We start from the raw sequence: 17,678 nt of genomic DNA, 5'->3' as shown, positions 1-17,678 counted from the left end.
ATTTTCAGTTTTGAACATGATGTATGGGCTAGACCCAATTTCATTCGATTGTATTAGATGGCTACTGAGACAAATGTTTTAGACTTACACTTTTCTTTTATAAAAACCTATTGGACTTGGACTATTGTTTTACTTCTATTGTTGTCACGACACAAGGGTACCCCCTAGATGTAACAAGGTGTACGAGACCCCGAGAGGCCTCATACAAGCCACTTAACTTTCATACATAAGATAATAAAAAAATGATGCGAAAATTTAAAACATTTTTAACAATATAAAAGTCTTTCATAAAACGAAGTGGAAGTCTTTAACACTTGTCTGAAACCATCTAATACTTGAATAGTCTTAGGGACATAGCCCATACAATAGTTCTAAACATAAAAGAAAGACGTAAAGGAAAGGTGGTCAAATCCTTGATGCTATGAGGACTCACGAAATCTTCACTCCTTGCTCTACTGTGAACCTAGCCACGGGAATGGAAGTCAATATCGCTGGACCCTACATTTGATAAGAATGTAGGCAAGAGTATGCGTTAGTACAAGAATGTACTAAATATGATGGCTAACATAAGTCATCAACATAAGCATAACGTAGGCATTAGTCAACATAAGACATATACCATAAGCATTAGAGATAACAACATAAGTCATAAGCATATTCAATGCACATAAATCATCATATCATAGGAGTAACACTTCTCAAGTAACCTTAACTTATTCTTACTCAATACATAGGTCATACACCTCTATTCATACATGTCAAGGAAATTAACTCAATTAATAATCCAAGCTAAGCTATCATCATTCAATCAAGTTCATATCAAAACATACTTACAATACTTCCTTGAAGTAATCTTGTTTCATTATAACTATGCTACCTTGATTAGGGACTAGTCCCTTATATTCATACTATTTATGGATAAGTACTTCTTTACTAGTCAAAGACAATCATTACTCATGAATAGTTACGATTTACCAATTCAAGGCTACCAAGTAAAAGCACCTCATCATGCTAAACCAAGCTATCATGAAAAGCATACTCTTATGCAAGTCCAAGCTACTCAAGGAAGGGTGCTATTGCTCAATCCAAGATATCATGAAATGGTATGGCTGCACCAAGTCAAGCTATCATGTAAGCATCCTCTCATGCTAGTTCAAGCTACATTGGAAGGGTAATATTTCTCAATCCAAGGCTATCCATGAGTTCTACTATCTCAAGCTACCATGCATGGTCTTGTCTTACCAAGTCAAGCATTCATGAAGGGATATTACATCACTACTTCAAGCTATCTTAGTTCATACATTCTTTGATTCATTTTAGGTGAGCAAGCCTTTAAACCTAGAATCATTCTATTTGAGAAAACCTTTCACATTAATGTTCATATGTATTCATGAGAATGTCCTTTCAAGCAACACAACATCAATATCATAATCATTGACACTTTACTCTCAAAGTGTTCTTGAAGCATTTACATAGATTCTATAAGACATGCATAATCTCATACATTCATAATATAGGTCATGTGGGTATATCCTTCCACAACAATATTATATACAAGTCAACATACTTAAGCTTTATTCTCAAAGCCCTACTAGTCATAACTCATCACCTTAGCTTCTACTATATATGCCATAACAATAATCATTCATTCTACATGCCTTAGTCTCAAGACATTCTAATGACATGCTTCATTCTGAAGAAATTCTAATCATATAGGCTCAATCTTAAGCACTACTAATCATGATTCATCATATAAGCTTTAATCTAATGAATTCATGTCTATATGCTTTTCTCCTAAGAAATTCATGTTTATATGCTTCTGTCTCAATCAATCTATCAAGTATTTCATGAATTCTAGAAGATTACATCTAAATCTTCAATTTCCCTTTTCATGGCATAAAACCCAATTCCATTAATTCTAGGTTAGAAATAAGGGTTAGGCATGGGTACATGTAAATTCATACTAAAAACCTGCAATTCCATCATAAACAATCGTAAACAACCATAATCCACTCAATTGGATCAACATTCATCACATCTGATAACATTGGAAGAAATAATAACTATAATTGGGGGATTCTTCTTCAAATTGTGGAATTCTAATTCTAGGTTAGAAATAAGGGTTAGGCATGGGTACATGTAAATTCATACTAAAAACCTGCAATTCCATCATAAACAATCATGAACCACCATAATCCACTCAATTGGATCAACATTCATCACATCCGATAACATTGGAAGAAGTAATAACTATAATTGGGGAATTCTTCTTCAAATTGTGGAATTATAGGGGACTCCATGGATGAATAAGCCATCACACTTTGATTACAAAGCCCACAAAGCCTGGAAGAATGGAAACTTGACTTGACCTAGCTTGAACCCTCTTCTCCTTCGTCAACTTTCTAGAGAGAGAATTATTTGAGAGAGGAACCCAATTCTTTTGGTGAGTTTGAGAGAATGACTTAAATGACTTCATTTAGGGTCTAAAGTACTTATATAGGTGGTTTATACTAGGGTAAAATGACACTACTTAAGTCTAATTAAACCCGAAAGGACCCTTGTGTCATCAAAATAACCGCCTCAACTGCCCACCCACAAGACCCCACTGACGGACCATGAATGGACCTACGGCCCGTCCTGGTAGGGAGTGGTCTTAACACAAAATATTGGCCATCCACGAGACCTCTATCCATGGGTCATGGACCCATCCACGGGGCGTGGGTCCTGGCCATGGTTCACTGGTTCAGGTAGTTTCCTTGGGGCCTTTTCATGGGTCCACAATTGGTCCTTGTGGGTTGCCACCTTGAAGTACTAAAATGCTATCCTTTATTTTTAATACAGGGTGTTACATTATCTCCCCCTTGAGATCATTCGTACTCGAATGACGTTCTAGGCTCTTCTTAAGGGAAACAACTCAAGTCTAGCAAACCCATCATGCATGCAACTCATCTAAATGCACACAACCAAGGAGGAATCATCAACTCCAAGCTAAACATGCTCAATACATCACATGGAAGGTAGGAACTACTTCTAACAACCCAAAATGCATGAAATTCTAACATTTCCCATGTTCAAGGAAGAACTTACCATCTCCAAGCTATAAGCATGCTCAACACAATCTCATGGAGCCTATATGCAATCTATACTCATAACATTCATCCAACGAGGAATCTCTCAACTCCAAGCTACTGCATGTTTCACAACTCATCTCATGAAGTCTATAGGAAACTCATACTCAATGCCCTACAACATGAGGAAAATCAATCATGCAAACTCATTTTCTTTCCAAACACAAGTTTTTCATGAACATGCACAACATAAAGAAATCATGAAGAACACATACAACACACATGACTTCACACAAGGAAAAAAACATGAGGAACTCTTCATCTCAGGCTAAAGGAGTATTAGAAGGAAAAAGGATGAGGATATCGGGACATCTTATTGGCCTCGGCCTCCAAAGTAGCACCCTCAACTAAATGATCCCTTCCTAACACTTTCACGGAAGCAACTTCCTTGTTCTTCTATTTCTTAACTTGTCGGTCTAAGATCTCATATGGGCCTACAAAACAGGGACTAAACTTCCCAAACTCATTACACCTTTCAAAGGTTGGCAATTTCAAGTAAACCCCAAATCATGAACATTAGGAACACTCAACAACCTTGCTATCTAAGCACACCATCTCCCCCTTGGAAGAAAGCCTAAACGAACTTTCTAAACACCGCTTCTCTCAATTCTAAGGTCGGATAAAGTTATCACTAAGCCTCCATATTCATCATACAAGATGATTCTAGACCATGGTGAACTATACTACTACCATCTATAGGAGTCTACTAATTTGAACATCTCTAGGTATTATCTAAACACCTTATTCATCAAATCCTTTCAACATACCAAAAACTCATAATGACAATATCTGTCACGACCCAAGGGAACCCCCTAGATGTAACAAGGCACATAGATCCCCCAAAGGCCCCATGTAAGCAACTTAGCATATCATAACATAAAGCAATAGAATAATAAGAGTAAAAACACATTTAAAGTCCAAAGTTTTCATAAAGGAAAGCGGAAGTCTAGACTTGTTTCAATTAGCCATCTATTACAATACTTGAATCAAATAAGGTCACAACCCATACAACAAAATCCGAAAGTCAAATACACGAATGAAACTACTAAATAAAGATATCCGTCCTTGAATCATGAGGACTCACCAATAAGGAAGGAGAAATGAGCAATTCCAATCTTTAGCCACAATGAGAACCACCTTGAGAACCGGACTCTACACTTGGGGAAAATGTAGGAAAATATGGGTTAGTACAAAAATGCACTACGTATGATAACCATGCATAAAATCATGAAAACATGCTAAAAGAGACATTTTAGTTGAATGCATGCACTTTGCTAAGTTAAAGCATCATTTTGAAGATAATGGAAAGGATAAGTCATAAGCATACTTAACTCATAGATCATCATATCATAAGAGGAACATATCATAAATACCCTCAAAGCATACTTATGCAATGCATGAATAAGATTCCATAATCTCACCCATACTAAGTATAGCCTCTTGAGTAACTATAATTCATCATTCATACTCTTGTTCATACTATTATCATAATGGGGAATAAGCCTTAACCGACATAGACCATGTGAGCTTACCATGGAATCCGGTGTCTACCCCACACAGAAAAGGGGTTGTCCTACTTGCCTAAGGTAGATCCATACTCTTAGCTTAGGTGGATCCACTAGCTAACTACCTATGTGGGCACATAGTTTATGGATAGGGAGATTGCTACTAGAAACCCGAATTCAACTAAGGTAGAAGGTTTCCATTTCATGAGATATATATTTTGGGAACCCGAAATCAACTAAGGTAGAAGGAAACCATTTGTAAAGCCGGACTCAACTAGTGTAAAAGTTTTCATTGGGAAGCCAGACTCAACTATCGTATAAGCTTCCATCTCATATTCATAACCACTCGTGCTAAGCATTAATTCCTATGGATTACATATTAAGTTTGGACTTAAGTTCATACTCATGGAAGAATGTCTTGACACTCAATCCAACATAACTCATACTATAGCTCATAGATTCAATAGGTGAGAATAGCCTTCCAACCTTAGAATCATCATATTGTGAGAAAACCTTTTACATCAAATCCTATTCATACATAGGTGTGTATTTGAGGATAACCTTCCAACAACACAACGACTAGATCATAATCATAACCACTTTACTCTCAAAGTGTTCTTAAAGCATATACTAAACTTCATAAATCATGCATAATTCTCATACTTTGTCCTTCAAAGATCAAAGATCATTTTTCCATCGACACATCTAGAATTACTACATTAGACATGGATAATAACATAATTCAAGTAACCCAACTATCATAAGCATAATCTCATAATATTCTTCTATAATCAACAAACCCACATCACAAGATCATAATTGAGTAATATGGGGGTTTCATGGGTTCTTGGGGATTTCAACATAAAAACCATAATAAATCATCAATTCAATCATAATATAAACTAAATCAAACATTAGAATCATTTTTTGAAAGGAACCCATGATTTGGAGACAAACCCTAACTTTTGGGGGAGTTCTATCTTTGAAATTGGGGTTTTGAAGGGACTCCATGGATGAAGGACTACCATACCTTAACAATGAAGCCCAAAGAATTTTATGAGAAGAACTTGTTTCTTGAACCCTAGCTCCACCTTCTTCCTTCTTCTTCTTCCTTGAAGTTCTAGAGAGATAATTTTTGGAGAGGAGATGAACTTTGGGAATTATTTGGGTGTTGTGTAAACATGATTTAGTTTAGGTGAATTTGACTTAAAAATGACTTATATAGTGACCCTAAACTTACCCAAAACGACTTCACTTTGATTGGACTTAAACCGGAATTTCCCAAAACACACCTCACTTAAAGTGAGCTGCCAGGGACCACGTGGGGCTCCATGAGCCGTGGTCATGACCACGAGCCGTGGTCCCATCCGTGGTCTTGGGGAAGTGGCTAGGAAAATTGTTCCTTTAGGTCACAAGCCCAAGGCAATCTCACGAGGGGCTCCACAAGCCGTGGTCAAGGCCACGAGTCGTGGTCCCTCTCGTGGGACTTGAGGCAGTGGCTAGGTCTTCATGACTTAGCACCCTTGAGGCTAAGTGAAGGCCACGAACAGTCCCACGAACCTTGGTGGCCTTCATGAGCCATCAAGTGGCTCGTGGGGGAGGGTCTCATTTTGGGTAGATTTTGGGGAGGCAACTGCCTAGCCTTCCACGGGTGGCACCACGGGGTGTGGTGGACACCACAAGTCGTGAAGACCTTCATAGAGGTGGGGGAAGTGCCTTCGCCAACTTTGTGGCAGCCTTGGCCCCCTTGCTCCCTTCTCCCTTGACTTAACCCTCACATTTAGCTTTAGTTTAGCCTACTAGTTTCTGGGGTTTTACAATATAAGGTTATAACATCAATAAAACATAAAAACAATACAACCCATTCATACTAAAGACACCATCAAAGTCTGGCATATCAAGTCCTATCAAGTCACAAGGACAAAGCAACACCGGAGTCAAATAAAGCATAAAACACATACCGTTAGTCACATCCGGAGGACATTCTTTATCACCTCTAGCTTGGAGAGCATAAAACCTATTTTTCCTTGGAGAATTACCATCCGAACCACTAGGATGAACTTGCTTACCCTCTCTTCCCTTTGCCTTTATCTTTGGGAAATTTCTCATCTTGTGGCAACTTTCACCACAACGAAACCAACCCTTCATGCCGGCCAAACACCTACCCTCATGTCTCTTTCCACATCTAGCACAAGTAGGCCATAGGGATTCACTACTAATTCCTTGTGGTTTAGGGTTAGACACCCTATCTTCACTATACTTAGGAGCATTGGAGGAATCATGCCTGCAAAACTTTTGTCGATACTTAGGACGACCATGTCCATCAGACCTTTCATGAGAAGAATTACCATCATCATTTATAGACCTCTTCAATCTGTTGGGAATGAGTCATAAGACAACCAATATCCATGTTACCAATGAGCATGGCAGTACAACATTTTTTCACTACTAAATCGGACACTCCCGACACAAACTTACTCCTTCTCGACCTAGAGTCAGACACTAAGAATGGATCATACTTAAACAATAGAGTAAACCTCAACGCATATTCCTTAACACTCATATTACCTTGCCTAAGGTTAATGAACTCAAGAACCAAAGCCTCTCTTATCTCTAGAGGGAAGAGCCTATCTAGAAAAACGGTTTTGAACCTTTCCCACTCTATGGGACCCATTCCTACCGGTCTAGCTTCTTTCCATTGATTAAACCAAACCTAAACGACCCCCTTGAGTTTGTAAGCGGCCAATTCTGCCTTCTCTGCTGAAGTAACTCCCATAATGTCTACCACCTTATAGACCTCATCTATAAACTCTTGAGAATCTTCCTCAAGCTTTAACCCATAAAACTTCGGAGGTTTCATCCTCATAAAATCCTTCGCTCTTGAAGCCTCCGTACCCACATTTGGTTCACGGGAACTACTACGTACTTATTGGCTTGGGCCGTCACGGCTTGAGCCAACACTTGAAGAATGGACCTAAACTCTGCATTAGTCACATCCTCAACCAAAGGGTCAATCAGAGCTTGTGGAAGAGCTTGGGGAGGAACTTCTTGATGCTCATTATCTTCCTCATTCCTTCTAGCATTAGCCCTTGTAGTAGCCATATCCTGTAGACCATCAGGTACAGATTAGGAGAAAGACCTAATAGAGTTAAACTCTATGGAACAACTTAGAGAAATGAAGAAGTGAAGTTTCCTAAGCATCTCGTAGCCTCTCATTCATAAATGTGGCGCGCTTCACATGTATGAACAAGACTCTACTAGATGTGGTTTGAGACATCCTAGAACCATTCTAAACCTTGTGCTCTGAAAAGGAAAGGTGGTCAAATCCTCGATGCTATGAGGACTCACCAAATCTTCACTCCTTGCTCTACTGTGAACCTAGCCACGGGGATGGAAGTTAATATCGCCGGACCCTACATTTGATAAGAATGTAGGCAAGAGTATGCGTTAGTACAAAAAAGTACTAAATATGATGGCTAGCATAATTTATCAACATAAGCATAACATAGACATTAGTCAACATAAGACATATACCATAAGCATAAGTGATAACAACATAAGTCATAAGCATATTCAACGCACATAAATCATCATATCATAGAAGGAACACTTCTCAAGTAACCTAAACTTATTCTTACTCAATACATAGGTCATCCACCTCTATTCATACAAGTAAAGGAAAGCAACTCAATTAACAATCCAAGCTAAGCTATCATCATTCAATCAAGCTCATATCAAAACATACTTACAATGCTTCGTTGAAGTAATCTTGTTTCATCATAACAATGCTACCTTGATTAGGGACTAGTCCTTCATATTCATACTATTCATGGATAAGTACTTCTTTTCTAGTCCAAGACAATCATTACTCATGAATGGTTATGATTTACCAATTCAAGGATACCAAGGAAAATCACCTCATCATGCTAAAAAAAGCTATCATGGAAAGCATACTCTCATGCAAGTCCAAGCTACTCAAGGAAGGGTACTATTGTTCAATCCAAGCTTTCATGAAATGGTGTGTCCTCACCAAGTCAAGATATCATGCAAGCATCCTCTCATGCTAGTTCAAGCTACATTGAAAGGGTACGATTTCTCAATTCAAGGCTATCCATGAGTTCTACTATCTCAAGCTACCATGCATGGTCTTGTCTTACCTAGTCAAGCTATTCATGAAGGGATATCACATCACCACTTCAAGCTATCTTAGTTCATACATTCTTTGATTCATTTTAGGTGAGCAAGCCTTTCAACCTAGAATCATTCTATGTGAGAAAATCTTTCACATTAATGTTGATATGTGTTCATGAGAATGTCCTTTCAAGCAACACAACATCAATATAATAATCATTGACACTTTACTCTCAAAGTGTTCTTAATGCATTTACATAGATTCTATAAGACATGCATAATCTCATACATTCATAATATAGGTCATGTGGGTTTATCCTTCCACAACAATACTATATACAAATCTACATAATTAAGCTTTACTCTCAAAGCCCTACTAGTCATAACTCATCATCTTAGCTTCTATTTCTATAAGCCCTAACAATCAACATTCATCCTACATGCCTTAGTCTCAAGACGTTCTAATCACTTGCTTCATTCTTAAGCAATTCTAATCATATATCATCATATAGGCTCAATCTCAAGCACTACTATTTATGATTCATCATATAAGCTTTAATCTAATCAATTCATGTCTATATGCTTTAATCCTCAGAAATTCCTATTTATATGCTTCAATCTCAAGCAATCTATCAAGTATTTCATCAATCCTAGCAGATTACATCTAAATCCTCAATTTCCCCTTTCATGGCATAAAACCCAATTTCATCAATTCTAGGTTAGAAATAAGGGTTAGGCATAGGTACATGTAAATTAATACTAAAAAAATGTAATTTATCTTAAACAACCATAATCTACTCGATTGGATCAACATTCATCACATCCTACAACATTGGAAGAAACCTTAACTATAATTAGGGAATTCTTCTTCAAATTTTGGAATTCTAGGGGAATCCATGGATGAATAAGCCATAATACCTTGATTACAAAGCCACAAATCTTGGAAGAATGGAGACTTGTAACGACTCGGAAAAACTAGTACATGATACTAGAGCCTAACGAGTGTTTTGTTGAGTTTGATATGTGGTTTGAAGTTGTAAAATGAGGTCCAGGGCTTAGGTTGAGGGGTTTAGGGGTTAAACGTCAAGGTACGAACCCCAAGGAAAAACTAAGGGCCCTTGAGGGGGACCTTAAAGCCTAACCCCAAGGCTGCCTCATTTAGCAAAAAATAAATATACCAAAAATCCAAGGAAGTACGGATGGGACCTACACCTCGTAGGTCCATCCACGCCCCTACCTCCATTGGTAAAGACCCCAAATGGGGACGTGCAGTACGGGGCGTCACCCCACTCCACTACAGGTTGTGAGTCCCACCTGTAGAAGCTGCCTAAATTCGGCCAAGGTAAGGGCAATGTGGTAAATTCCTAATGAATTGGTTGTCAGTTGGGGACGGTTATTATTGTTTTATTAGATTTATTTAAGGATTTTTAAAGTATTAAACTCCTTTTTCAATTCATTATTTCTTATACACAAAATAGAAACTACCCTCCTCCCCAAATATTCTCTCTCTAGAAACCACCATTGGAGAAGAAAGAGTCAAGGTTTCAAGCTCAAGATTTCACCTTTCTCATCCAATTTTTGTGGAGTTTCTTACATAAAGGTATGGTAGTCTTCATCCTTGATTAAGTTTCATTCAAGGAGCCCTCTCAAAAGATGATTTCAATTTCTATTGGTGTATCTATTCCTTCTCTAAAACAAGCTTTTATTAATATTTCTGTTCCTCCTAGATGTACGTATTTTATGGGATCTTTAGCTTTTATTTCTTGTATTTCTTTATTTATTATTCTTTTATTTATTATGGGTATTCTTGCTTTCCCTTGAGTATACTTACAGTCTATTATATGTTCTTTTTGGCTTACTACTTAGTATTCTTCTTTTTGTCTTTTGAATATATTTCTTATTAATGGTACTTGGAATATTTTTTCTACGCTAAGATCTAACTCTTTTCCTTTTATTTGTTCAAATATATTAAGATCAAAGATTACTTCTTGTTCTGTAGATTCTTCATTTGTATATTCATCTTTCTTTATTATTTTTACTTCTTTTTCAGTCATTATATTCTTCTATTTCATTTTCGGATTGTTCATTTTCAAGTTCGTATATGCTATCATCACTTTCTAATTCATAATCTATATAATCTATTTGTGTATAAATATCTTCATTAATTACTATTTCTGATATTTGTTTTTGTTTTGGATTCTTAGGTAATTTACAATCTTTAGCTAAATGTCCTAGTTTTCCACAATTATAACATGTACATTCTGATATTTTTCTTTTTGGTCTAAAAGGTCTTTTTGCTTTAGTATTTTTTATATAGTATCTCCTTCTTGGTCTTTTATATTTATACTGGGATTTGTATTTTTTATACTGTCCTGGTTTCCTATATTTCTTTTTATAATAATTATCATTGCATCCAAATTGGGGTGCTATTTTATCTTTACAGCATGCTAAATTTCTAATTATTGTTTTTTCCATTTTTATTTCTTCTCTATATCTTTCACATATTTCTGAGTACCATTTTTGTAAATATCTCATTCTCGCTCCTAGTGTATCTTGTAATCCTGCTTCGTTCCAATCTTTTATTATTTTAGAACTAAATGGTTCTGGTAATTTTGTAAAATATAATTTTCTTATTTCTTTTGCTTCTTCTGCGTTATATGTTCCTTTATAATAATATTCTCTAAATACGCATGTATATTCGTCTATGTAACACATATTACATATTGCTAATTTTAACATTAAATTTCTATTTAACTGTTTTTCTTTATTTTGTTCTTCTGTTTCTGTAGTAGTACTACTGAATTCATTTCTTATAGCTATCTCGTATTTATTTAGTATATCAATTGGTGTAGTTGCAATTTCTCCATCCATTGCCTTATTATTTCTTAATATTTTTGTACTTTCTTCTTCTAAATTTTGTAGCCATAATTTTACCGTTCCTATTAATGTTCTTTCTATATATCCTGGTACTTCCGTCAATGTAATTTTATTGTCTATTAGCTGTTTTGATATATATCCTATCCATAATTGTTTTGTTTTATTTATATCTGCTACACAATCTAAATCTAGAAAACCATTATTTCGTGATGTTGTAGATGGTTTCCATTTGTTATTTTTTTCTTTGTTTAATCGTTTATTCCATAGACTATTATATCTATGAGATTCTTCATAACTAATCGTATAATATTCTGGACTTAATGTTTTTGGGTTTTTTACTTTTGTGCTTGTGCTTGTGCTTGCTTCATTTTTTATTTCTTCAGTATTTATTTCTATTGTATTATCAACTATTTCGGTTTCTTTTATTTTTTCTAATATTTCAATATATGTTTCACTTATATCTGAGTCCTGTTCTGAACAATTTTCATCTTCTATATCAACATTATCAACTATTATATCTGGGTTTAATTTTTCTTTAAATTTTTCTATTTCCATTTTTAATTCTGTTTCTATTTCTTTTTCTTTTTGTTTAGCTGCATATAATTCTTTAAGCATATTTAATTCTTTTTCTAATGCAATTATCTTTTCATTTTTTACTTCTTCAATCTGTTGTATTTCTAATTTTGCTTGTTGTTTTATCATATCTATTTATTTTTTCTTATCTATTTCTTCATTTTCTTTAGTTATTCATACCATGGCAGTTAGGCTATCTTCTAATTTCACTGTTTCTTTTTCTATCATTAAATATAGATGTTCACCTATTTTTTTATATCTTCTTCCTAAGTTTGAAAATATTATTTTTATTTTTAATCCTTCCGGATTCTCATAAGTTTTTTCTTCTATAGCAAATTCTTCCTTATTCATTTAAGATTATGCTTTAATTTATATCCTAATCTTGATATTTCATGTTGTAGTTTAAATATTACTTTTCTTTGGGCTAGTATAGATTTTTGACATACTCCTGCACATATATTATATTGAAGTCTTTCTTGTTTATGTTTTAATTCTTGTCTATTTAATATAACTTTTCGGATTATTTCATACTTATGACCTTCGTTATCGTTCATTATCTTTTATTACTTAGCTCTGATACCAATTTAACTAGCCAAACCCAAAAAGCTCCTAATATCGGTAGATGTTAGAGGTCCAGGCCAACTCTTGACCGCATCCGTCTCCGTAGGATCAACCTCAATACCTATGCCCGACACAATATGACCTAGGAAAGCAACCGACCTTAGCTAAAACTCACACTTACTAAACTTAGCATACAATTGGTGGTCTTTAAGGAATTGTAACACAGTCCTCAAATGATCCATATGTTCATCCTCACTTCACGAATAGATCAAAATATCATTGATACAGAAGATCACAAATGAATAAATATATTGTCTAAACACCCTATTTATTAGGTCCATGAATGCTGTCGGGGCATTTGTTAACCCAAAAGACATAACCACGAATTCATAGTGGCCATATCGGGTCCTAAAGGTCGTCTTAGGAATGTCACATCCTATTACCCTTAGTTGATGGTAACCCAACTGAAGATCTATTTTGGATGAAAGGTACCCCCTTGGAGTTGATCAAACAAATCGTTAATCCTAGGAAGTGGATACTTATTATTTATAGTGACCTTGTTCAATTGGGGGTAATCAATACACATCCGAAGGGACCCATCTTTCTTCTTTACGAACAATACCGGAGCACCCCATGGAGATTTAATTGGTTGAATAAAACCTTTGTTTAACAAGTCCTTGAGTTGTTCCTTCAATTCCATTAATTCAGCCGAGGCCATCCGATAAGGGGTTATAGATATCAGTTGTGTATTCGACCAAAGATTAATGTTGAAGTCTATTTCCAATTTTGGAGGAATACCGGGTAATTCATCGGGGAAGACTTCTGGATACTCTCTCACTACTGGGACCGACTCCAAAGGAGGAGTCTCAGACTCAATGTCCATAACCCTAACAAGGTGATACATGCACCCCTTTGCGATCATTTTTCTAGCTTTTAGACATGACACAAAACAACCTCTAGGGGTAGAATTTCCCCCCTTCCATTCCAAAGTAGGTTCACTAGGAAATTGAAACTTAACAACCCGTGTTCTACAATCAATGGACGCAAAACAAGCATGCAACCAATCCATCCCCAAGATGACATCAAAGTCCAACATATCTAATTCTAATAAATCAACCAAAGTGACTTTATGAGACAGTGAAATGGGACAACTCCTATAAACTCTTTTAGCTACAACCAAGTCACCCACCAGGGTAGACACCAAAAAAAGTTCATATAACACAACGGGGCATGTAAAATTTCATAGCCACAAAAGGTGTAACAAATGATAAAGTGGCACCGGGGTCTAATAATGCATAAACATCAATGGAAAATACTTGCAACATACTGGTAACAACGTCCGGGGAACCCTCTTTATCACTTCTAGATTGGAGAGCATATAAGCGATTCTTATTGGGAGCATCGGAATTTGAGACACTTGGAGGGACTTCATTGACCTCTCTCCCATGAACCTTTAGCATAGGACAATATCTCCTCATATGACCATTGTTCCCACAATTAAAGCAACCATCCATGCCAACAAGGCACTTGCGTTAATGATTCTTGCCACACTTTGCACAACTAGGTCTTTCAGCGTAAGAGCTACCACTATTACCTCCTTGTGGATTAGGGTTAGACACTCTATATTTGTTTACCCTTGGAGTGCTAGATGATCCTTGGTTTGAAAACCTCTTCTTGAACCTCAAATTTACCCCTAGAAGCATTCCCATCATCGATCCTTGCCCTTATGACCTCTCTATTCACCTTCTTGAGCTTTTGTTCCTCAATTTGTTCGGCATGAACCATAAGACGTGAAATGTTCATGCTTGGGATGAGCATTGCCGAATGACATTCATTTACTACCAAGTCGGATATCCCATAACGAATTTGTTCATTTTGGTCCTAGAGTTCGCTACTAAGGTTGGAGCATACTTAGACAATTGGGTGAACTTAAGGCAATATTCCTTCACACTCATACCTCCTTGGCGAAGTTTGATGAATTCTTGCATCTTTCTTTCCCTCAATTCTAGTGGGAAAAACCTATCAAGGAAGGCCGACTTGAACAATCCTCAATCAACCAGACCTGCTCTCACGGGTATCTCATCCTTTCATTGCTCATACAAACCATGAGCCACGTCTTTAAATTGGTGGGCGGCTAGTTCTGCCTTCTCTTGAGATGACACCCGCATAGCATCAACCACCTTAAACACTTCTTATATGAAGCCTTGTGGGTTCCCCTTCACTTTGGAGCCATAGAACAATGGGGGATTCATTCTAGTGAAATCCCTTATCCTTGAAGCGGTTGTACTCACATTGGGTTTCACTTGAACTCTAGCATCCCTATTGACTTGAGCCGTTAAACCATGTGTCAAGGTTTGGAGAGCTGTCATAATATCAACATTAGTCATAGATCCCTCATCATTAGGAGTTTGAGGAACTTGAGGACCTTGGGGAGGAACTCCCTCATCATTAGCAATCTTCTCTTCCACTATTCTTACGGCCACTTTTCTTTTAGTCATATCCTCCATGCACAAGAAAAGGGTTAGGAAAAGGACTTCATAGAGTTAAAACTCTAAGGCACGACTAAAGAGTACTTAGAGAAGTGAAAGTTCCTAAACTTCTTATAGACTCTCATTCATAAGTGTGGCGCGCTTCACATTTATGAACAAGACTATACTAGACGTGGTTCATGAGACATCATCCTAGAATCATTCTATAACCTTGTGCTCTGATTACCATGTTTGTCACGACCCAGTGTTACCCCCTAGGAGCAACATGGCGTACTTGACCCCAAAAGGGGTCTCATACAAGCCCTTAGCATAATCATAACATAAAGACATAATAATGAGGAAAAATTTAAAACTTTTACAATCGAAGTCAACTTCTCTTCATATACGAAAATATGAATCTAGACTTGTCTCAATCACCATCTAGTACATAAAGAGTACAAATAGGTTCAATAGCCCTTTACATCAATAAAGTCTCAAAAGTGGAAAGTACATAAAAGCTAAGAAAGGATAACAACTTATCCTCGACCTTGAGGACTCACCAATCCTAGGGAATAGTCAACCCAAGCTTCACTTGAAGAAACTAGGAAGTATCAACACCCGGAACCTACACTCATAGAATATAGAAAATATGAGTTAGCACAAATAATGTACTAAGTATGGACACCATGCACAAAATCCTTAAAATATGCATAAAAGGGACATTTAGTTGAAATCATGCCTTTATCAAGTTTAAAAACCATTATGCACATTTATGAAGAAACATAAGCCAAACCAACATATAAGCACCCCAAAGCCATAATATTGCAATGCAAAGGTAAAGTCCCATAACCCTACCAAATGCCAAGTATCACATCTAGGCTACCAACAACATACATATCTGACTTTGCCTTAATCATAGTCATCATACATAAGAACAGCGTCATACATGTTCATAACTTGCAACAAGTAAAGTCAACCTTAACATTCATACATAATCCATAAGTCATCACAACATAAGAGAACCTCACCATAACTCCTCTTAAAGCCTACTTATGCAATGCATACGTGAAGTCCCATACCCCCACTCATACTAAGTAGTACCCCTTATGAAGTCATAAATAAAGTTCACGCTCTTATCATCATTCATAATAATATCATAGTTCATATTCGTATCGTAATGGGAAGATAGCATTAATCGACATAGACCAGTGAATTACATGGAATCCGGTGTTCTACCCCACACCGAATAGAGAGTGTCCTACTTGCCTAAGGTAGAACTATCATAATAGATTTTAGGTGGATCCACTAGCTAAAGACCTATGTGGTCATATTGTTATGGGATAAAGAGATTGCTACTAGAAACCCGAACTTTCTAACGTAAAAGGTTTCCATCTCATGAGACAACATACATTGGGAAGCCGAACTTTCTAACGTAAAAGTTTCCGTCTCATTTCCATATCCACTTGGTGCTAAGCATAACTCCCTTTAATAGTAATATCAAGTCTTTTCTTTAGTTCATGTTCATGAGAGAATGCACTAGCCATTCAACCAACATAATAACATAAGAGCTCATAGATTCATTAGGTGAGAATGACCTTTAAACCTTAGAATCGTCAACATGTGAGTAAGCCTTTCACATCATAATCATAGGGTGTTCATGAGAATAGCCATTTATACAACCCAACAATACCATCATAGTCATAGCATATCATACATAGTCATACCATATCATACATAGTCATGTGTAGTGGTGGGGGAGGATGACCTTACCACAACTACACAATCATCAAAGTATCTTCACCTTTCAAGTGAATCACAATCTCATACATGATCCTTATAAAAAGGTATTAGCCCTCATACCTTTGCCCTTCAAGGGTCATGAATCACAATCAACCCAACCATATACAATTACTACAAAATATAGGAGGGCTTTCACGATTCAATAGCATAATTAACATAAACATATTCAATTGACATATTCATAATATCAACCAACCCACAATATCAATTCAAAATCTATCAATATGGGGTAACAAGAGTGTAGGGGGAATTTTCATTATAACACATCAATTCTCCATCAATCTATTCATAATTCACCATAAAAAACCATAAACAATCATAATTAAACAATAAAAACGTTTTGGAAAGAAGACCTATGCAATAGATTGAAAACCCTAGAATTTAGGGGATTTGGAATCTTAAAAACACAATTTGAAGGGGTTACTTGGGTGATAGCTACCCAAGGATAAAAAAAATCAATACCTCAACTCAAAAGATCCAAGAAATTTGGGGAAGAATATTGAAAATCTAGAAACCCTAGCTCCAATGGCTTCTTCTTCTTCTTGACTCTAGAGAGAATTTTTGAGAGATGAGGGAGTTTTTGATTTTAGCTTGGGTTTTGGAGAATGAAGGGGTAAATGAGGTGTTTTGGGACT

The 17,678-nt window shown here is 36.4% G+C and overlaps 1 protein-coding gene across 1 annotated transcript; it reads right to left on the bottom strand.

Annotated features, from left to right (window-relative positions):
- Positions 1-2,150: 2,150 nt before the first annotated feature.
- On the bottom strand, positions 2,151-15,273 carry LOC125850144 (uncharacterized). Its single transcript, XM_049530058.1, has 4 exons — positions 15,067-15,273; positions 7,560-7,738; positions 6,595-7,007; positions 2,151-2,158 (listed from the first exon to the last, which is right to left on the bottom strand). Exons 1-4 carry the CDS (start codon positions 15,271-15,273, stop codon positions 2,151-2,153), a joined length of 807 nt encoding a protein of 268 aa, XP_049386015.1.
- Positions 15,274-17,678: the final 2,405 nt, after the last annotated feature.

Source organism: Solanum stenotomum, chromosome 1 (genome assembly GCF_019186545.1).
Source record: "Solanum stenotomum isolate F172 chromosome 1, ASM1918654v1, whole genome shotgun sequence".
NCBI lineage: Eukaryota > Viridiplantae > Streptophyta > Magnoliopsida > Solanales > Solanaceae > Solanum > Solanum stenotomum.
Note: the sequence above shows the minus strand (reverse complement) of the source record. Positions and strands in the feature narration are given on the sequence as shown.